This window comes from Carya illinoinensis, chromosome 4, assembly GCF_018687715.1.
Source record: "Carya illinoinensis cultivar Pawnee chromosome 4, C.illinoinensisPawnee_v1, whole genome shotgun sequence".
NCBI classification, from domain to species: domain Eukaryota; kingdom Viridiplantae; phylum Streptophyta; class Magnoliopsida; order Fagales; family Juglandaceae; genus Carya; species Carya illinoinensis.
In genome coordinates, this window is record NC_056755.1 from 10,053,287 (window position 1) to 10,076,261 (window position 22,975).

A 22,975-nucleotide genomic window follows, 5' to 3' on the forward strand; every position below is an offset into this window, starting at 1 on the left:
TCAGTTCCTTCACCAACTACTCAATTTGATCTTCCTCAAAGATCAATTAGACATAGACATCCTCCTTCATATCTTTAGTCTTATCATTAAACAGACTGCCTTGCAATCTTCTCATTCTTCTCATAAACAAGCAACTAGTTCTTCTCCTCAGATTACTTCTCATCCCCTCGGTAAGTTCTTGACTTATGAAATATTATCTCATTCTCATAAACATTTTGTTCTTGCCACTTCCACTCTATTTGAACCCAAGACATTCTCTCAAGCTATTTCCTACCTTGAGTGGAGAACTGCCATATAATCAGAAATATCACCCTTAGAGAAAAATCATACATGAAATTTAGTTCCTTTACCTATTGGAAAACACCTTGTCAATTGTAAGTGGGTTTATAAACTGAAATTTAACTCAGATGGCAGTGTTGAGAAATGTAAGGCTCGATTGGTAGTTAGGAGTTATACTCAATTGGAGGGTTCTAACTACCATGAGACTTTCAGTCTGGTAGCTAAGTTTACCACAGTTAGGCTTTTTCTGTTCATGCTGCTGTCAAGAATTGGAACATTATTTAAATGGATGTGAATAATACTTTCTTAAATGGTGACCTCTAGGAGGTTTATATGTCTTTGCCACCTAGTTTTGACAGCAAGGGGGAGTCTAATCTGGTTTGTAAGTTTAAAAATTCATTATATGGCTTAAAACAAGTTTTGAGATTGTGGTTTGCCAAGTTTTCTTCCACTTTGATAGCCACTGGTTTTACTCAATCAAAATCAGACTATTCCCTTTTCTCTAAGATTGAAGGCAGCTCAATCATCATGCATTTAGTCTACGTTGATGATATTTTAATAGCCAGCAATGATGTTGCATCTATGGCTTCTTTAAAAGCATGTATGAATGATCATTTTAAGTTGAAAAACTTAGGCTCTTTGAAGTATTTCTTGGGTCTAGAGGCTGCTAGATCTTCTAAAGGAACTCATCTTTGACAGAGAAAGCATTCCTTAGAAATTATTGATCGAGGATTATGGCCTGCTTGGTTGTAAACTAGCCAATTCTCCAATAGAACAGAATCTGGTTCTTAATTCTAGTGAGGGTGATAAATTGGAAGATCCTTCTCAATATAGAAGATTAATTGGCAGATTGATCTATTTGACTATTACAGGGTCGGATATTACTTTTTATGTGCAAAAGTTAAGTCAGTTTATGCATAAGCCTCAAAAGCCACATATGGCAGTAGCTCATAGAGTAGTTCAATATATTAAAAACACAGTTGGTTTGGGTATGTTTTTCTCTGCTTCTTTGATTGATATTCAATTAAAGATCTATACAGACTCTGATTGGGCAGCATGCCCTACTACTAGGAGGTCTGTTACTGGTTATACTGTGTTCTTGGGTGATAATTTGGTTAACTGGAAATCAAAGAAGCAACACACTATTTTCAAATATTCAGCAGAATCAGAATATAGGGCAATTGCAGTAGCTGTATGTGAGGTGATTTGGTTAAAAAATTCGTTGACAGATTTTGGTATCAAGCATTCTCAATTAAGCTACTCTGATATATTGTAACAGTCAAGCTGCAATTCACATCTTATCCAATCCAATTTATTATGAACAAACCAAACGTATTGAATTGGACTGTCACCTTGCAAGGGAGAAGCTACAAGATGGGATTATCAAGTTGTTTCATGTGAAATCTAAGAACCAAATAGCAGACATTTTGACCAAAGCTTTCGGATTGTATCAATTTAATCATCTCATTAGCAAGATGAGACTAGTAAATATATATAGTCCATCTCGAGGGAGAGTACATAATAAGTTTTACAATTCACATGTTTTTCTAGTTTACTATTTTTACACGTTCACATTACTAATGTGGGTTTGGGAACAGCTTAACAACTTTGTATACAAAGCTCATGCATGTAATTACATTTTATCAATAACGACACAGAATATCCTTTTTACTTTGGAAATTAGATCTCTTAACACAATTATATCAGTTCATTGAAACGAAAGTTTTTCTTTATGATGGGCATTAAGATCAGATCAACTGGTACAAGGACCCAACAAACCTGGGCATATATTTTACAAAACATTACTGTTTATTTCCGGTGTCCCCATTAACACTGTCAAAGGCATGCATGCATGCACAGCAATGCCAGCAGCTCATCGTACGTACAACAAGCACATTAATGGATCGAGGATATTAATTAAACATCATTATCCATGGTTCACTACAACATGAATGCATGCTTTCTTTGGACGAAATTTTGCACTCCAAAAAGTCATTTTTTTTGTGACGAAAATGACATTTTTTGAGATGAAAAATCTGGTCCAAAATAAGCATACAGTTATATTATATCATGTATGTATTACCAGAAGAAATTATTAAGGTGGGATGGAGTTTGGGACTGATCCTCCATATCTTGCGACGGTGAATGTGCGTGTCTCCCTTCGTAGGTTGTAATAACCATCCTTGGGTCCTCCGCTAATCGCTCCACGCGTTTCTTTACTCGACAGTTATCTTGTGTGCAACGATAGTAGCTCCTGCATTAATGCATGCATCAATATTATTCTAAAATCTCAACAAATTAAATTACGAGTACTTTAATTCCTTGGTGACTTTTACAGCTAGTTCGACATGATCATCATGTTTAATTTGTTGCGAGTCCCTGCTCATGATCACAATATATATATATATATATATATATATATTATATAAGATATCAATTGACAGTGGCTATATTTAAGGTACATGCAAATTAACATATACGATCAAGTACTCTTTAAGAATTTCTGTTAGAATTCTAAGATCTAGATGATCAATTGTGAGGGGTTTATAAATGAGTAATGGTACATATAGTCGTAGAGTACGCAAGTGTTGTATAATTATTTTAAAAAAGAGTAAGATTTATTATTAAAAAAATTAATCTTTTTTATATAAATTTCATATTTATTCATTTTTTTAAAATAAATTAAACGACATTTACACACTCTATAATTATAAATAATATTATTTCTCTTTATAAATACATGAATATTTGTGCTTCTATAATACTGATTAAATCTTTAAAAATAATTACAACTAAAAGACCGACAACAATAAAAGGTTATAGGCCCCATATCTACCGTATGATCCTGATCTGAGATGATGGACAATAATATCGTTAATTGGTTTGAGTTCTGAAAGTCTTGTCACTTCCATTTTCATCCGGTGCAGATCAGGACGTTTGACTGGTAATTATATATATATATATATATATATATTTATATACGAGTAATTTTATATATAATTATAATTTTTATAAATATCATATAATTATTTAAAAAAAATATAAAAATTATTATTAAAAAATTAATTTTTTTATATAAATTTTATATTTTATTCATTTTTTTTAAAATGATTACGCAATAATTATATAATTTACAATTTTAAATATTTTTTCTCATATTATATATATATAGAATTGGGGCTGGCCCTCAAAATTTTGTTAAAAGTAATTTTTTTTAACTCCTTAAAAATGTTTTAAAAAATCTATATATAGTTAATGCAATTATCTTACTAATGTGGGGTTCTCCTAGAAAGTTATGGTCCTCCTAGACATGAAAAAGCATGCATGATTACAAAGCCTTTCTCCCTCTGATCGGTCCTTGAGTAAACAATCATGGTGATATTACTTACCATATAAGAAGAGCTAATTGAAGGAAACTTCGTTACAGCTACAGGACAGATCGAAGAGACAGATCAAGGCCAGGGTAGTAGTAGTACTGCTAATTAATTACATAAGCTGTTCCTCTTAAAGCTACTTTTCATTGTGTCATCAACTTTAATTTAAAAGGACATGCATGATCAGGACAAGAACCCAAATAATTAACCTGGGTAGAATTAATTAATACGGGGTTAAGCACTACCATTACCCTATATCCACATGATCTCCATTAACGTATAACCCACGTTTTTAACGGTAAAAAATATTCGACCCTTCAACAGTAAAAACCCTAATTACCCAGGTTCATTTTCAAATTAACTGGGGAAAAAGCTATAGCTAGCTAGCTCGACACTTGGAGTACAATTTTCTCTCGAGTCCATTATGATTTGTTGGAAAATATGAACCACAGAAGAAGTGAGTACTTCATCATGTATCATTATGCATTTCTCTTTTTCTACCTGCAACTAGCTAGACTCGAGAGGACATGCCAATTCAGAGGCGAAATCATTCATCAAAAATTATTATCCTTGACTTTATATGACAAAGCCGGATTCTTTTATACAGTAGTTTCTAGAATATGCAGTTCTAGTATTATTAAATTTACTAATATTATTATAATTAAATCTCTAAATTCATCTTTTTATAAGTTTAAGATTACAAATGCAGTGACATCTTTTTATTTACTAAGCAGTCGATCACATGCAGAAGCAGAAGAACCGAACCCAAAAAAAATAAAAATAAAAAGGTGCTAACAAATCATTAAGGAGGAATTTCCAGTTATCCGTGGAGTTGCATATAATAGTACTGAGTGGTTTATCTGGCCGTGCGCTGGGCCAAAATCATCAACACTTAGATTTGCTTTCTCAAATCCTTCATCGACCACATATATAATTAACAGATGGAGATCACTTCGTAAAACGTATATATAGCACCTAGATCAGGAATAAGTAGTACTAATCATGAGGAACTAAGAACTGATCTATACTTTCTTTGTTTTGAGTAAAATGCATGACTGATATATATGTACAGTACATGTGTGTGTGTGTGTGTGTGTGTGTGTGTTCAATTATGATATCGTTTACTTTTGTATGTACCCGCTTACCGTCGTTTCGTAAACTCAAATCTCATTTAATCTGTTGTTGGTCTTAATTTCCGCAGGAAAACAAGCATCTTCTGATCTTAAGCTAAGAAATTGGTACTAGTGTTAGTGCAATTGCACTTTACCCCACACCCACACAAAGGCAAATGATATATATATATATATATATATTGTCATTAATCATACCGCTCAAGCGTGTTTTAACCCATCTAATTCTTCTCATGCATTAAGCGCTTGACATACTGATTATGATAACATGAATTAGAATATTAATGAAATCGAAATCGAAAGGGGGACATGGCATGCAGATGGGGTACACCATAGCTCAATATTATGATCTAAACATTTCTTGACGATCGATCGAAGGGAATAAAGAAAAAAATGAAAAGATAATTTTGATTTGTCTAACCTGGGATGCTGGGTGTTCTTTACCACTTTCTGTCCGTATTTCCTCCACTTGTAACCATCATCTAACACGTCCACATCGCTCATGGTCTTGAAGCAAAACCGAGGTTCCCTCACCTTCCTCCTCCCCTTTATCTTCTTCATTTTCATGGAAGAAACCCCTAGATGATGATGATGATGATGATCTAGATCTCCGCCGACTCTCTTGCCGGTTAAGCTCTCACCCACATCTCCCCATGCCCTAGATTAATTAATCATTCATTCAAAACCCAACTCATTAGAGAGAGAGAGAGAGAGATAATTTGCATGGAGCGTTTAAAAAAGGAACATAATTACATGGATGGATATAAAAAGCTATATCACTTTACCAGAGATTTGCGCTTGATCTATTCAAGGAAAGTAGCTGGGATCCTCTACAACCTGCAGATGTAATGTCTTCTCTTTGCTTGGTAGGGGCAGAAGAGAATAAAGTTTCGCTGAAATTACTGGAAGGTGCATCTGATGCAAGTGAAGGAGGTATGGTACTGAATGCTTTGAGAGATCTAGATTGGTGGCATCCCAAAGGAGGCAAGCTGGTCAAGTTGGAAGGGAAAGGAAAAAAACCCATATGTGAAGGTACCGGATCATCTTGATCCTCTAAGAGGCCATGGTTGAGCATGGTTTGGGAAGTTGTTGACATCTCTCTTACGAGATCTCTATGAAGAGTACTGTTGAAGATCAAATATGAAGGTGCTGGTCTCCTTTTATAGGAGAGGAGAACTGGCGATAATCAGGATTATCTATATATCTAGGACGACAAACAGAACTTAGTACTACTCGAGATTAGAAGCAGTACGTACGAGAGGCTCTCTCAAACAATTCTAGGATAGATATACTCATAGATTTACTGATAAAAGAATGTACTGTTCAAATACCTAGATAGCTAGCTACGTCATATATATACCAACGATTTGCTCTTCCTGCCCTCTCTTTAATTTCTCCGATCTCTATCTCTAAAAGACCCTCTTTTTGAATTATCCTATCAATAAACAATCTTATTATCAAAGAAGAAAAGAAAATCAGAGAGAGAGAGAGATGGAAATTAAAGAAAAATGAAAGGAAAACCGAAGGTGGTGACTTGGACTTTCCCCAGTTACTATTTGACCTGAAAAGGATTAAGATAAAAAAAGGCCTGCATGTGTCGCGCGCACGGGAAGCTAGCTAGTGGAATTTTAACTTTTGATAAGGAGGTCAACAAAATACGACAAATATTCATGGGATAGATCAGCTAGCAGACTAATTAAGCAGTACTGGCGGGTTAATTTGGTTGACATAGGATGGTCGATCTTTAATTTTGCATTTAAGTGTACCGTGCTAGCTACTGCTAGTTGTCTAAACGGATCCAAGGATAAAAGTGAAAATAGATGAGTGCACAATAATAGAAGACAAATCCGAAAATACAAAGTGCACATGAAGTGATCAAAATTATTATCATTCACCACAAACTTTCAAAAAGAGCAAAAAGACGTATATACTTATAATATCGATCACCCACTTTCTAGCTAGGGTTTCTTTTGCTGCATCCTCAATTTAATTTCTAGCTAGGGTTTCTTTTGGGCAGCCCGAAAGAAATATCAGATGGCAATGATGATGAATCTTTGGTGCAAATCTCTCATCTCTTTGTATCAGCTTGTGAAGATATCGTTATGATTAATAAAAGAGGCCCTATTTGACCTTTTGCAGAAAATAAAGCTTCTCGCCTTTCTCATCATCTCCTTTTTGGTAATTACAACTTGACATATTATATACTTCACTCAGCTGCCCCGGCCTGGATCCAGCTACCCACCATTTCTCAAACTCCAAACCACCCTATTATATTGTTATCATCCCCTTCAATTAAGCATAACAATCTTTAATTTAGTAAATACTTTGTTCTTTCTCTAAGCGAAAAAGTTCTGTGGACCATCCACAGCCTTGTAAACATTTTACGGATCATCGGAAATTATAATTCTAAGCATACCTTGGATTATTACGTATCGTGCGTGGTATATATCTGTTTGTGTTGCATCCTCATGATCCGAACAGATCGATCATATATATAAATGATCATTATGCCGATCTTGGTGATATACATGATTACTTCATACTTTAATTTATCATGAGGATGTAATTAGAAGGAGCTTCTTAATCAGACGGTGCCCGTAGCAATTGAAGTCTAATCTATGTGGCTACCAAACGTTACTTAGTTCTGTTGGGATTAACAGGTTATCAGCAGCTAAGTTAAAGTGAAATAGCAGAAGCAATTTAAAAGAAAATCAATAATCACATACAAAACAGTAATATTTAAGTGGTTTGGCTCGGTATGAGATTATGTCCATTGGTGGAGTTGCTCTCAATGAATTTACTATTAACAAAGGTGGAGTACAATAGATCAATTGCAAAATTCTCAATCCCATAGTCTCAATACACCCAATGAACTCTTAGAAATCTCACAAAATAATCTCTCTTTCTATCTTTGTAATATGGCTGCTCAAAATCACAATATAGTGAAAAATAACATGTATTTATATTGTACGTAAAAATCCTAATTAATACCATTCACTCAAGCGGCGTGTCGAGCGAATAATCTACCTGGATTCACTCGAGTGGTTTGTTGACTAGTAGATGTCGAGTGAAAAATCTGTCTGGAGTTCACTCGAGCCAATATCGAGCTATAGTCAAGCCAAAGCTTTGGAATGACGTTTTCGGAATGACGTTTTCAATATAAATCAAGCCATACTCAACAAGTTCAATACTCTGAGAGGAATTTCAAAGCATTGCATATTGGAAAACCACCATATATATACATACATACATATACATACATACATGTATGTATGCTGATCATAGCTAGGTAGAAAATCTTAAAAATCGCCATTGAAATTCATTATCATCACTGATCAGTTTGATCATTCGGAACCATATTTAAAATAATAATATAAAAAAAAGGACTCGAAATCAATTTCGAGATTATTTAACTTAAACTCATAATTAGCCTGATCTAGCTTTACGTTTTCATTACTTCATGCATGCGTGGAGCTGACGTGTTTATGAGGTTAGGATGGTGTATATATATATACCGCGTAAGTACTGTGGGAATAATACATTGCTTCACCAACAACGAGTGATCTTTATATAAATATGTTTTCTTTTAGGGCTTGGCCCTAAGTAATAACTTGGGAATAGGGAATGGAGTAGTGGCTGGCTGGCAAACAGACATCATTTCTTTTTGTCTCTGTTTATAGGTGGCCATCATGCCACTGAGATTACATTCCATTACTTCATTTTTCAGCTTTTATCGACTTATTACTTCCAGCTTCGGCCAAAAAGACATAAAAGTCTATTAAAAAAGACTGTTATGATTTTACTGAATGTCCTTTTTTTTACTTTTTAAGAGTAGTACTTGATAATATTAAATTCTCCTAAAAAAAGGAAGAATTTAATTTAAAACCGAAAGTAGATCGAACTTGTTATAATGCTGTCGAAAACATCAGTTTAGCATAAATTTTTTTGTATTATGATGTCCCGTTTGTTAGTCACGAGATAGTGTTTTTTTTTGGTTCAAGTCATGATCTTTGGTGCTTCGTAATTTTCTATGATTGGGGCCTCTCTCTGATCCAGACGTTATATATACATCCTGAAAGTTTATTAATTATAACTAACAGATCGAGATTATTTCTTAATTTGATACAGAAATGAAGATAACCATGTAAGTTTGCAACGTACTGAACGTGAAAGACAGGTTTTGAGAGCATCGATCATCCCCGCCAATTCCATGGAATGATTACACCACGCGCACCCCTATCTTATATCTTAATCTTTCCCTCTTTTTTGTCTCTGATTCTTGTCTCGATCCCTCAGAGCCAAAACTCTATCACACTGCAATCTGCTGTGTAAGATCCTGCCTTTGCAGAGACATCCCATGCCCATCTCACCTCAATAATAAGCTGTCATGAAATGACCTCTCTCTCTCTCTCCCTCTCGATTGTATACATGATTTGTACGTTCTCAGTCTAATTCCTCCCCTCCATCCCAAATGTGAAGAATCATCACTACTCCAGCATTATTGAAAAAGAAAAAAGAGTGTATTTGTTTTGAAACGTATATTAATTCCAAATTAACAAAGGTTCTTTAATTAATTACTTCAGTTCAGTGATGTATGATTGTTTTATATATATTATATTAAGATAATGAAGTGAAGACTCTGGATCTCATATATATTGAACTCGGAATATCATATTAATTTCCTAATTAAGTACTCATATATAGAACAGTGATGAAATACTAGTCCAACAACGTCCATGCACTCGATGATGTACATATAGACAAATGGTGCTAAAAAAATATTTTTGAGTCCATTTTTAATCTACACAAAACTTAGAAAAATATTATTTCCAAGAACATATAATATATATATATATATAGTATATACGTACACACTGGAACAAGCTTCAAGAACTTACACTCTGATCATAGCTTTTAATGACGACACCAATCAAGACCCTTAAAGATCAACACATGAGTGAAAGCTAATGTGGACCTAACATCCAGATAATTTGAATGCAACAATTCGAAAGGTAGGACCATAACCTGCATGAATTAATGGACGCCATTGAGAAAAGCAGAAGCGGCTTTCCACTTGGGAAATTGCTCTCTCTCTCTCTCTCTCTCTCTCTCTCTCTCTCTCTCTCTCTCTCTCTCTCTCTCTCTCTCTCTCTCCACGCGCTGGTCTCCAGGCTTAGGAAGAATAATGGGACTAACTATATACCGCCGTACATGAGTTCTGTCGATCGAATAATTTCAGTAAACACGCACACATACATATACCTCATTCAAACTTCAAATTTCGAAGTGTAGAAGCAGCGCCAGTACTTCTCACTACTCATCATCAGTTAATCTGTACATGATTCTCTTTCGCATTAAGAGAATGTGTTTGAAAATGACTGTTCAATGAGAATATTAAGGGTGGGGTCTGGCTTTGCTTCGAGGATAGTACTGGTTGGGTGTGCACAAGAAGCTGCTGACATGCGTGCGCCAACTTATGCATATATGTAGGTGCCGCGTGAACCTTAACAGTACTGTATAATATACACTCTGTGCAGTGTACTCAAATTACCTTTTGTCTTCTTGTTGCTGGCCTGAAACAATGTCTGATCTGAATTCTCATGTGTTGGGAAAGGGTTTTTGTTCATAAGCACTACACACTAAGGTTTTGAATTCTCTTTGCTAGCAAGGAGCCAAGACCAAAAAAAGTCTCTGATAGGATCTAGTAGTACTGCATGATGCAGAGAATAGAACATACATATGTGGTTTTTTAATTCCAGTTTCGTATGGTACATTATCATTGCCATTCATCAATTTGTCATTCCTCAATATAATAAAATTCTATGCAGCTCCATAGACGTAGACATATTGCTAAATCAAGTAAATATTTATATCATGTGATTAATTTCTTTTTTTTTTTAATGAATCGATATATAATGAGATACTTTTTAGAATATTGCTATGCTGGTCTTCTCTCATAGAAATTTAGTATAGTGCTCCAATTTTTCTTTTACATGTATGTTTGGTGGTCGCACAATCTATTTGCTAGTATGAATAATATTAAAGACATGTTTCCCACCACCAACCACACGGTTGATTTGTAACGAGTAAAGGGGTGACACTGGTTGTCATAAGAACACTCCGATGCCAAATTAAGAATAATAATATGAGAGTAAGTGCATGTAAAAGATGAAGTAAATCAAGTCCAGAATTTGTTCAATTAAATCACAAGTTCTAAAATTAAGTATAAACCATGCTATTAACCAATTTAAATCACAACTAGGATTTATTCATCTTAAACATTTTTTTTTATCTAAACTAATAATAATGTAATAAAATAAATAAAATATATTGGTTTTAAATGTATAAAATATATCATATTTCAGTTCAATCACTTTCTTCAAAGACCTTAGTCTAGTTTCATGGTGGAGATGTTAGTTTGGTTGCTCGCCGAGGGGTGTTGGTCTTATTGCTTGTCGAGGGGCGCGGGTCTTGTTGGCCACCAAGGTGCATTTGTCTTGTTGCCAGCCTCTCTCTCTCTCTCTCTCTCTCTCTCTCTCTCTCTCTCTCTCTCGTTTTTGTTTTTTACCATGCTCGCTTTTGGATCCGCCTCCTTTCTAATCTCCTCCAGTAAGTCTAGGTTCTATCCGACTTCTCTTCCTACTTCCTTCGCTCCAAGAAAGCCTACAACGTGTCTTCAATATTCACAAAATCGCATGCTCGATCTGTGAACTCCTTTAAGGTGGATGGAGCTCTCTTGGCTAACACCCCCATGAACGGGCTTCGGGGCTAGATGCAACCTAAGAGGGTAGCCAAAGTGATCTTCTCATTTTAGTCATCCATAGTGAGCCTTTTTTTTTTTTTAAAAGCACATTAGATAAGCTTTCAAGCTTTCTCCATATTTTTGTTTTATGGTTACCAAATAGGCGGTTGGTCTATGGCGCTTTCTGCTTATCATAAACTGTGCAAGAAATTGCTTTGCCAGCTCCTCAAAATTTTCAATGGATCCGAGACCTAGACTCTTGAACTAGCCCCGCGCTATCCCTTTCAACACTAGTGGGAAAGCATGACAAGCCACTTCCTTGGAAAAGCCGTGAAGGGTTATATGTGCTTTGAAATTTTCAAGGTGATCAATGAGATCCTTGGATCATCATACAAGTTGATCTGCGACACTTTGAGTTTGGATGGTAGAGATACCGCCATGACTTCCTCACTGTAAAGAAGATTTGTACGAATAAGCAGTTGCTCCACTAGAGAGGAACCGCCCATCCTCTTCGCCATCTTCTTGCACTTGTCAATCAAACAGCGTAGTTCATCATGCAACCTTTTCTTTTCTATCTCTTTGATGTTTATGCCTTTTGCAATATGCACATTGCCTTCAACCTAGTCATTTTGGATAGAGGGGGGCCATCTTTCTACCATTTTAGTTTTTCGTTCTCTTTTTTGCAGTTGTTCAACATATGCCATCACCTGCTTCAGTTTTTCCTCAGCTTCTACCAACCTCGTCTCTACGTCCACCATGCTTGCTTTTGGATTACAATTTGTGCGTGATAGCATTATGGTTGGCATGTGAAAATCACGTTGAAATCTGTAGAGATTCCACAGATAGCGCCACTGTTAAGAGTGTATTTCACACCACCAACTACACAGTTGATCTGTAATGAGCAGCATTGGTTGCCCTAGAAACACTCTAATGCCAAAGTCAGAATAATAATATGAGAGTAAATGTATATAGAAGATGAAGTAAATCAAGTCCAGAAGTTGTTACCTCCTGTAAGCTATTTATAGAGGTTAATTATTTCTTTGGAATGATAGAAGTCCAATTAGTCTTACGTAGTCTTTTCCTTTTGGAAGTCTGGGGCAACCTGTTTTATCTCTTTTTGACTTTATCTTTTAACTAAATTATAGGTTGTGGGCTTGATTACTAGAGGATACAAATATCCCTTCCAAATAAGATTAAAAACATATTGAGAAACGTAGATATATATGGGATTTTGCCCACTATGTGCGACAATAAACATTATAGAGTGTAAAACTTATATTGGGACGCATGTGAAATTTATATGAGTTAAATGGAACTCAATGGAAAGAATAGATGTTCTCCGGCCGATCGAAGCACATGCATGCATGCTGTCCGAGTCCTGCAGTGAGCAGCTGCATGCGGGCCCCCCCCTCCATGATTATGAGAGCGGGGACGTGTGTTTTATTGGAGAAGTACTGAGTAGTCCCGATAGCAAATTAGAGAATGGGAACCAAATTATTAAAACTTCAACTTTATGCAGAAACCTAACCTCCACACAAACTATATATTATGATCATATCTTATCTAATTAGATGTTAACATATATGAATGATGCCAAAGTTGAGTTGGGAAGCTGCTACCTTGTCATATCAACTTTTAGCCCTCCCTTCTCCTCCCAACAACTCACACGAGCATGCAAGAGATCAGTACTAGCTACCTCTTCATTCCCCATCTTGATCCTTAATTAGGGTATGTTTGGGAACTAAACCATTTTGAGACAATTTCACTATGTATTATTTATAAACATTTCACTACTATTTACAGATTATTTTATTATTATTCATAAATCGATGATTTGCGATATTGATCTTAACATTCAAACAGAATCTTAATTTCCTCCTTTTCTCTCCTCCTTATAATGAATTACTAGGCTCATGTACGACATACGTGTGTCATTTCTTTAGTGTATTTTCCCCCCTTATGAAATGAATGAAATAATCCATCATGCTAAAAAATAATCGCGACGCTTTTTATGTTTTTTGTGACTATTTTAAGTGATGCAAAAAAGTATTTTTCTTGTAGTGCACGCCCGAGACATATTGATCAAACACAATGTAAATGTCGTGTAATAAACTGCTAGTTATCATTAATTTCCAGTATTATATTGCCATTTTCCACAGCATATATATATATATATATATAGCTGCATGGTACTTTTTTTCCCCCGATTTTTTGAAGAATATATATTAATAGAAACTAAGTTTTGCTATATATGTTTTCAGAAACAAATTAAAAATATCATGATCACAACGAAAAAAGAGTTAAAACATGATATTTTCAATTTTGGTTGTGTCCGTTCGTTTTGGCTTAAAAGAAATTAAACGTACAGAACGAAGAAATATCGTTTTGAAGGGTCTAAATAGAAAGTGTACGTTTTGAAGAATAATTGTCACAAGAAATATGGTTTTTACGTACTCTACCTCCATATGCAATCATCATGTATATGTATATATATATATATATATATATCGTTCATGACTAGGGAGAAAAATCATCGATCTCAAAGTGTAACAGATCATAAACAGCTTTCGCAACTCAATTTGTACGGAGTTTTTGTAGATTAAAGAATGGTAAATACATTACTTTATATATCTAAAACTACTGAAAATAATTAGAAAACCTTAATGATCAAGAATCAATCTTAAGTGCAGATCACTGGCTATAAACTCAGCTGGAAATAGTATTATTGTCGCATTAACCCTTATGAAGTCGATCGATTGCTTTTGGCCGGGATTGACTTTTGCCGACGCGATATTTGCAAAAGTGGAGTAAACGACCAATCATCGTTGCAAATAGTCTTTTGCGACAAAAATAGATTATTTGTATCAGTTTTTTTCTTATAAAAAGTCGAATCTCTTGTAGTACGCTTGATAAACGTTAATGGTCTTCTACATGATATTTAACATAGCGAGATTAAATTTACAAATTAAATCTTGTCAAGTTTATGTTTTCCGTGTTAAAATATAGTAATTTCTTTTACCTTTTTATCCCTTCAAATCTCATCAAAATAATAACCTAACTAATCAACTCACTTGGGAGCGCCTAATTGGGCACCAACAAATGATTGAAGAGGCTCTTCTCCTTTTGGTAATTAGGATTATTGGGTTTTTGGGGCCTACCCTGAAGGGTAAAGAGAGTGATCATATGCTATAAAGTCTTGGCCATTATTACCCATGTTTGCCATTACAACTTACCCTGTCTAAAAGTTTTCTAACAAGGTAATTATGTTTCACATAATAAGCTTGACATTGGGACAAACATCCAAGGTCTTATAATTTTTTGACAAAAGTAGTCATGATCAAGATAATTATTTTTCAATCGTTTTGTGCTTACAATCATATTGTTTTAATCACACTCCAGGGATATTCTACTACCCTTACTAGCTTGGAAGACCCTGATCATTTATAAAACCTAGCTAGCTGCTAGTTCTATTAATCAATAGATCAATACTTTAGATGCTACCTTTAAGGGCTCGTTTGGTTGTTAGACTCTAATTTTAAACTGAGTTTAACATCCAAATACCAAACTCTTAAATTATTAAACTCATCTAAACTCAAAACCTTTTTTACACGTGAGTTGCACAACTTTTTTCAACCTCTCATAAATAATATTAAACTCCTCTTAACATTTAAACACATCTAAACTTATTTTAAATAGGCTCCACATAACTCACTAGCTCTATCAACTCAATTCACTACTATTTATAAAAAAAAAAACTCAGCTCAACTCAACTTAACATTCAAACGGAGCCTAAGGAACTAGCCTTGCGTATATTTTAAGGAGCTAATCTATGTATTGCTTAAAGTCATCGCTAGTATATTTTTTTTAAATGTTTAAATAAGTTACTGCCAATAAATTTGTATTTTCTTTTAACATTTAATAAAACTAAAAACTGAAAAAACTAAAACTAAAATATACTAAAAGTACTATTGAGGAGCTAAGCGAGGGGCTAAGGAGCATCACCTTTCAAAAAACTGCATGCTTAAAGAAGACCTAAAAGAACTAAACAAAAGGTCGTCCATGGCCCAGGAGACGACTTTGCCTGCCTGCCTGCCAAACTTACATGGTTTGGTATCAGTGAATAGATGGTCCTTGTACTTTATCCACATCATTGGTACTAGCTTTACTGTCAAGCAACAGTGATTCTGGATTGCTCACACTGTAACTAGCATGCTTTGGTAGGTAAAAAAAAATAAAAGAAATAAAGCAAAAGTAGCTGTGTAAATTTACAAGATATCATCATCGATCTGATCTAGCTTTAACGGTGTGACAAATTCAATTCTTTGTTGATTTTTAAAGTTTCGAGCTATACTACCTATGATTCCATGAACCTTTTTGTCAAGACTACAAGGAATTATGTCAAACTTTGCTATGAATAATTATGTGCTTATTAGTCTTGGTTCTCTTTTATTTCAAGAATGTGAAAAGTTTATTAAAATATATATATTCAGCATGTGGAATACCATCATGATTTTCTTATCACTCTTTTTCTTTTTCTTTTCCTTTTTTAAATAAGCAAACAGAATATCAGGATGCTGATCAAAGAGATCTAGTCGGGCGGAGTCCCAACGCCAGAACATTAATATTCAAAACGGTGCCCATCAATGTAAAAGAGAAAGAAAAAGAAAAAGACAAGGAAGGTAATTAAAATGGAGAGAAAATAGGACCATGCATGAGAATATAATAGTCTCAATCGATCATGATTTTTTTGGGTTTGTGGTTGTTTTCATTACTAAGGAAAAAACAAAAAAAACTGCTTCATAGATGTACGTACGTCATCTACCAGGTTTGAAGAGATCGACAGTCCACTAGGTGGATTACAGAGTTTGTACAACATCTAGCAAACTTTGACGTTGTAGATATCTATTTTATGATTGTAGTAATAAGGAAGATGAGCTAAGATTGTGCAAGATTTAGAGGACATAGAGCTAGAGGTTGGATTTGAATATGAAAAAGTTAATTTGGATCTGCATGAATAGTACATGTTGAATTTGCTGATCAAGAGCCTTGGAAATGAAAAATTTGGAGGCTTATGGTAGTAGATCGAACATGATTGATCCTAACCTTTTATGTATTTTGCTTATAAATGCAAGAATATTGCTAATAAAGTATTAAAATAAGAGTTCTATCATATCTTGGAAAAATAAATCAATATGCATTTTAGTTATAGTAACTCATTACATGTAAAGTGAACTGATCATCTATCAATTTTTGTGGCATTATCACCATGTCTATCTCTCCTCTAGCTATAGAAAGAGGGGATGATACTTGGTGTGGTATACTTGAACGTTTGGATTAATCTACTATTTCTCTCTTACTTCTTTCTTTCCTACAATTGAAAGATGAAAACAAAATAAAAGAAAGAAATTGAGGTAGTAAACCTAAAAAGAATATGGTAGGTAAGGGAGAGATGGGTGGAGGTAGGTAGGAGTAGTAAAAATACAAAGAAAAATGGTGGAAGAGGATAGAAGACTTAAAAAAAATATATATATATATATATATCTCCTAACTACCATGGTAAAGAGGAGGGAGGAGAAAGGAAGAGGAAGTGGGCCTTTCCTTGAGGGAGAGAGTGAGGTTGGTGGTACTGGTAGGTTGAAGTTGGGAGAAATTAGAGAGAAGGGAGAGCTAAAAGGACAAACATGAACTGGCATTAAAAAAAAAAAAAAAAAGAATATGGGATAAAGCTTGAAAAGTACTTAAAGTCATTAGATTGTTACCTTAACCCAAAAATTCAACGGACGTGCTGGGACTCAATAATATTATATCATTTATTCACTTTCATTAATACCATTCGAAGTGAGATTCTATTCACACACGACAGAACTTCAATATATATATATATATATATGTGTGTGTGCGTATGTATATCCCAGCCAGAAAAAGGCACGTACAGACCTCAACTACTAGAAAGAGTCCGAAAGTAACTACTAATTAAATAGGTTTATATGAAGACCCAGTTTAACTTGAATGGCTCCTTCCATTTATTTCCCGGCAAGAGAACTTCATGCATGCTTTCCTCATATTTTGCACCCTGTTTTCAATTCTGTCTGTGCATTATATTATAGTTTTCTCGTAAAAGCAAAATCACACCCTCAAGTCTCTTATCAGTTTCTTCTTTGTTACCAGTTGGTCTTACACTTATAATTGTGAAATAACCCTCGGCAAATCCAAACAGAAGAAATGAATGGGAAATTGCATATATTGATGTCATTCACTTGACAAGCAATTGCTAATCTCAAAACTCTAACCTTCATTAATCTAAAAACTTGAATGAGATTGAAATACAATATCTATATTCTAGCTAAAAGGAAATTATCCAAGCTCAAATAGAAGAAAAACCATACTCTTATCTCAAAAATGATTAGCATGGCTGGCAATCAGTAAATGGTTTTCAGGAGAGATGCTAGACGGGACATATCTGACAAGCCGTGTTTCTAAACCACGTTCCTTGATCCACATTAATCTCCCCATGTCAATAATCTGCTTGCACATAAACCCCAAGGCTGCCCTTTCAATTGCTTTCATATTCCTCACAAAGTCCTCCACTCCAATTGCATCTCCGTTACATTCTCCCTCCCATTCACTGTCACAGCATTTAGAAGTAACTAAGCCAATTGCTCAAGAGAAAAACGATGAAAATCCTAAATGGAATCCAATTTCTCACTGAAATTCCTAAGAGAAAAATACAAGAAAGTAACAACATAAAGATAAGTTCAAAATGATTACATTGATTCTAGATGCAGTTGGACATCAGTAACGTCAGGGAGATCCGAACCATGATCAGCATCCACTGCCCAGCTTGTAAACCACGTAATTGCATGGAATTCTTCCTTGGTGATCCCCAAAGTACATAAATATTTTTTATCTAAAGGGCAGCCAGAGTCACAGAGCTAGTCAACTCATAATAAGAGATATCTACCAATGAAAAACATGATCAGCTACTAATTGATAATCCCTCTGTTCCACAACAGATGAAAGCACTTTTTTTTTTCAGAAATAGATGAAACTTTCAAAAATGAAAGCATTTATCTATTTCAATTCTCGTATTACCATCAAGTATGAAGTAGTTTCTCTCAAATTTGGACCACCTTTTTTTTCAAATCTCAATGCATCTTTTTTGGTCAAAATAAATGGTTTTTCAGAAGTGCTTGTTTTTAAAAACACACGAACTTTAAAACATCATCTATTGTGTGACAGAGGGAATATATTTTTAATGCTGAATCAATTGATTACTTGTGTAATGTTTCCACTGGCAAAGATGATGGCAACATGTTGCTACAGCAAGACCTCTGAGGTTTTGATTACCGCTGCAGGAATCAACATTATCTGGACTAGAATGTTCAGCAAAACAACATCTTAGAGTCAAATCTGCAGCCAAAAAGTTTATAAGGCGAACTTATTCAGCAACACTATCTTTTATCAATGGTCTCTATTCACAAAATGTTGTCATTGTATAAAAAAAAATTCATAGTCAAGGTTGTATGGAAATTGAAAAAGTGGCACAATTACCCGTGACAGGCCCACAGAGATGTTTACCAATGGCCAGGTAAGGAACTCCCCGCAAAGACTCAACCGCATTCAAGTTTAAATCCTCAACTGTGACAGTTAAATTTCACAATGTAACAAGATATAAATTTGCACTAAATTATGTCGTCAACGATGATAACATCCTTCCAGCAAGCAGATAATGCCATCACTTTGTAATATAAAAGTTACATAAGAACTTAAATCTACATAAGCAGATTATGTTGATAAGATGTTTTACAGGTAAATACAATGTGATATCATCCTGCATAGGAGGAAGCAAACCAAACTAATTGAAGATAAAAAAAAAAACAGTTGGAAATAACCATTAATCTAACTAATAATCCTTAACGATGCAAACAGATATCAGAAATTTATGAAACTTAGGCAATAAATCAAATACTATGACAGCAAAGAAAATCATGTTTTTCCAATCAAATGTTAACTTCGGTAACTTAATAATGCCCATTTTAACTAATTTTCAGATGCAAATACTGGTGGCAGGGTAAGGGGAATCTGCTACCAGAATCACTAAGATAAAACCACCTTCATTGCCAACTATAGCACCAACAGTAAAGTTGTCGGAAGAATCTCGCCGCTAACTGCTTTGGCTCCACAGTTATTTTTCCTGTCCTGTAAACATTTTCCTGTTATAATGCTAATGTGTTTTGCAACGTCTAAAAGATGTTTTTTTTTTTTTTTTAAATCTTGGCAGTATTGCTGGACTCCATTGTTTCATGTAGGATGGCCCAACTGCAATCTTCTTTTATCTGAAGCTTAAACTATCATGTGTTCAGCCATTTTTAGAGGGAAAAAAGAGTGAGACTGCAGTGTGGAAGAGAGAGTGATGTGGCAGATTTTGGACTTTTAGATGGGCCTTAATACGCGTGGCATCCTCCTGTTTGATAACTGGAAGACGTGGGAGGGTTGCTTGTAGGAGGGTAGCCACTCCCAACGTTGTCACTCACTAATACAGGCTATCCACTCCAAACCAACGCCACCATATTACAGTCAGCACCATCATTTTCACCACCACCATTGCTGCAAAAGCTTCAAAGCTCTTCAGCAGTGTATCTAATCAAACCTGAAAACTATCAGCATAAAAGAAGCTAGGGGTACAACATTTACCACAGATTGTCCAGTGTTATATACATTACACATGTTTCTGCTCAAGCAAGTACCCGTCTTTCATGAGTTAACCTAAAACCACTGGGAATCTAGGATAATGTACTGCATTTCCTAACCTTGAAACGTGGGCTACCCAAAGTATACAGCTTATTAATACTACTGTTTACTTATCAAGTAAGAGGAAAATCTTATTGATATGAATGAAATAGGCAAAGCCCGTGTACATAGGAAGTATACAGCTTTAAAGAAATTTGAGGTTCTTGCCTTAGAATAATACATGTAAAACGTTGGCCAGATGTTTCAGGATAAGTACTAGAATGGAAAGAAGTTATATTGAGTCTAGCATATAATTTTATCAAAGTTCTCGTAAATGCAGCAGAGATCTAATAATGGAAGTGTTGTATAGATTTTCAAGCAAAAGGATTCCAAAAACCCTTACTGTCAATTCTCAAGCGCTCCAATATCAAACACTCTTTTTGTCGCAAGGAACGATCAGCCTAGAATAACATTGGCATAACATAAAATTAATAATTCGAAAAATCTCAAGTTCAAAGAGCACATGAACATACTCCAAACTAGATCATAACCAAGTGTAACGAATAACAGCGTTAATGTAAGAAGCAATTTCAAGTCCAACCCAACTAACCTTCAGCTTGTATGACTTTCGCTCAACTAGAAAAACCTTTTTGATCCCGTAACAATCGGCAAGCATTTGTGTCAAGTACCCTCTCCCAGCTCCAAATTCAACCACTGCAGAGACATCATTTTTGCCATCGTCATATGACCCCTCAGAGTCGCATTGTTTCCTCCCAGCGTCATTCTTCAATACCCCAGATTCTTCCAAGTGGCCAAGAATCGATGCCTGTTGCACAACATGTTTCTCCTGAAATGGCATTTTCCTACGAACAACCACTCAATCTTTAACGAGACCACACCCACCCCACAAAGCAAAACTCTTTTATGCAAGCTTGTTTACCTATCGACTTCTCTCTTAATCCACATATTGCAAGCTTCCGGCATCTTATAGGAGTCACAAATATCCTTACATACCAACCCATGGACAGATTCAATCTTCTCAATCAATTTAAAAAATTCAGGCAGACCCATACCATGAACAGCAGCTCTCTTCATTTCTGAAGATACGTGGCCCAAATCTTCTCTGTTTTCATCTCTGCCAGCATTTATGCCCTTCTGGTAGAAGGGTTGGAGAGTCAAGGATTGAACTTGTTTAAGTAATGGGCATCTCTTAACATGCCCTTGAAGATTATCCTTAAGTACGGAGCTGTCATACGAACATAAAAGAACCCCAGAAGAAGTAAGATCGAATTATGCTTACGGTGAGAGTATAAACCAGCGAGGGACAAAGAAAACAAGAAGGGGAAGACGAAGAATTACTGAGAAGGGTCTACTGGGCATGGGATCCACTGGCCAGACCTGGGATTGTGGTTTCCACAGAACCTAAAGCACAAGTTTGATTCAGTAAAAAAGAACCGGAAAATTGAACAATTAAAGAAAGAATGGCCATAATAATTGCGAGGGAGAGATGGAGATTGACGGATGTAGAGAGATACAAAGAATCGCCGAGAGGGACGTTGGCACAGAATCTGTTCTTCTTCGGCAGCCAGAACTGGCAGCGGCACCCCTCCATGCTTGTGATAATTAGTAGCCGCAGGCCCGCAAGCAAGCTCCGAGACCTTATAGTTTTTGTTTTGGAACTTGCTATTTCTCCTTCGTTTATCTCAGACGGTGTCGTTTGCTCTTGTTACTTGGGGTTGGTAAATTACATGAGTCGGTCCAAGCGGCTCGTCACCGTTCCGTCTGACCCACAGCTCAAAATGAGCCTTTCGCATGAGTTTCTTCCAGTCGTTTGCTGTTCTCATGCATGCATTTTGAGCTTAAACATATTTGCCACGAAGGGAATTAAAATTTTTTTTGTAAGTAAAAATAATAGATATTATATATATATTAATATGAGTAACTAAGTACACTAGATGTATACAAGACAACACTTAGCTCAGACTAGAGAGTTCCTAATGATCCGAAAAGCTCTTAAAAATTAAAAATCTATCTAAAATACACTAAACTCGAATTAGAATAGAATAAAACTCCTAATCCCCAACCCATTGTTTTCTTTAAGACTAATACTCATCCCAAAACTTCTTCTATGAAAACGTTTTTATAAAGCCCTCCATTTAGTCTTCCCTCGACTTGAGTTATCTCCTTTAGCGTCATAGTTAATTGCTCGAGAAACATGTTTTAACTCCTTACTTTTTTTAAAACTTGATTTGGTTTTAAGTAAGTAGCCTACCTCAATTGCAGTGAGTAATGCTTTAAATTGGTCTTCACATCCTCCATATGAAAGCCCCACAATATGTTGAATCTCGTTAATCATATGCAAAACTCAATCCGATGGTGAACTCGCTATATATATATATTGGTTATTAGAGGGAGAGAAATTAGGGGAACAACATTATCTCTAGACACAATTCCCAACTGCACTCCCGACCCTAAACATTCATCCTCACAAGGCACTAACGACAAACCTATAATTTCCTCACTGTCATATCCTACATTTAAATCCCGAACCTCCTCAACAATTATGTTGTTGTTGTCCAATATTGTTGTCATCATTAAACGTTCATTCACCTTCAACATAGGTGTCATCTTTCGACTGACAAGGGCATTGCTTGTTGGTGCCCCGCCACCATACGATCTTTTCTGTGCCACTTTGTCAGACTCTATTGCTCCCTCACGAG

General features: G+C 35.4%; 2 protein-coding genes across 2 annotated transcripts; both read right to left on the reverse strand.

Annotated features, from left to right (window-relative positions):
* Positions 1 to 1,986: 1,986 nt before the first annotated feature.
* Positions 1,987 to 6,208, reverse strand: LOC122306719 (probable WRKY transcription factor 13). The gene is made up of 3 exons (XM_043119221.1): positions 5,569 to 6,208; positions 5,205 to 5,441; positions 1,987 to 2,533 (listed from the first exon to the last, which is right to left on the reverse strand). The coding sequence occupies exons 1-3, from the start codon at positions 5,877 to 5,879 to the stop codon at positions 2,359 to 2,361; spliced, it is 723 nt and encodes a 240-aa protein (XP_042975155.1). The 5' UTR covers positions 5,880 to 6,208; the 3' UTR covers positions 1,987 to 2,358.
* An 11,540-nt stretch (positions 6,209 to 17,748) lies between these two features.
* Positions 17,749 to 21,942, reverse strand: LOC122307735 (tRNA:m(4)X modification enzyme TRM13 homolog). Its single transcript, XM_043120806.1, has 9 exons — positions 21,791 to 21,942; positions 21,615 to 21,677; positions 21,196 to 21,501; positions 20,866 to 21,118; positions 20,659 to 20,716; positions 19,077 to 19,163; positions 18,801 to 18,935; positions 18,294 to 18,432; positions 17,749 to 18,150 (listed from the first exon to the last, which is right to left on the reverse strand). Exons 1-9 carry the CDS (start codon positions 21,865 to 21,867, stop codon positions 17,919 to 17,921), a joined length of 1,350 nt encoding a protein of 449 aa, XP_042976740.1. The 5' UTR covers positions 21,868 to 21,942; the 3' UTR covers positions 17,749 to 17,918.
* Between the last annotated feature and the right edge of the window lie 1,033 nt (positions 21,943 to 22,975).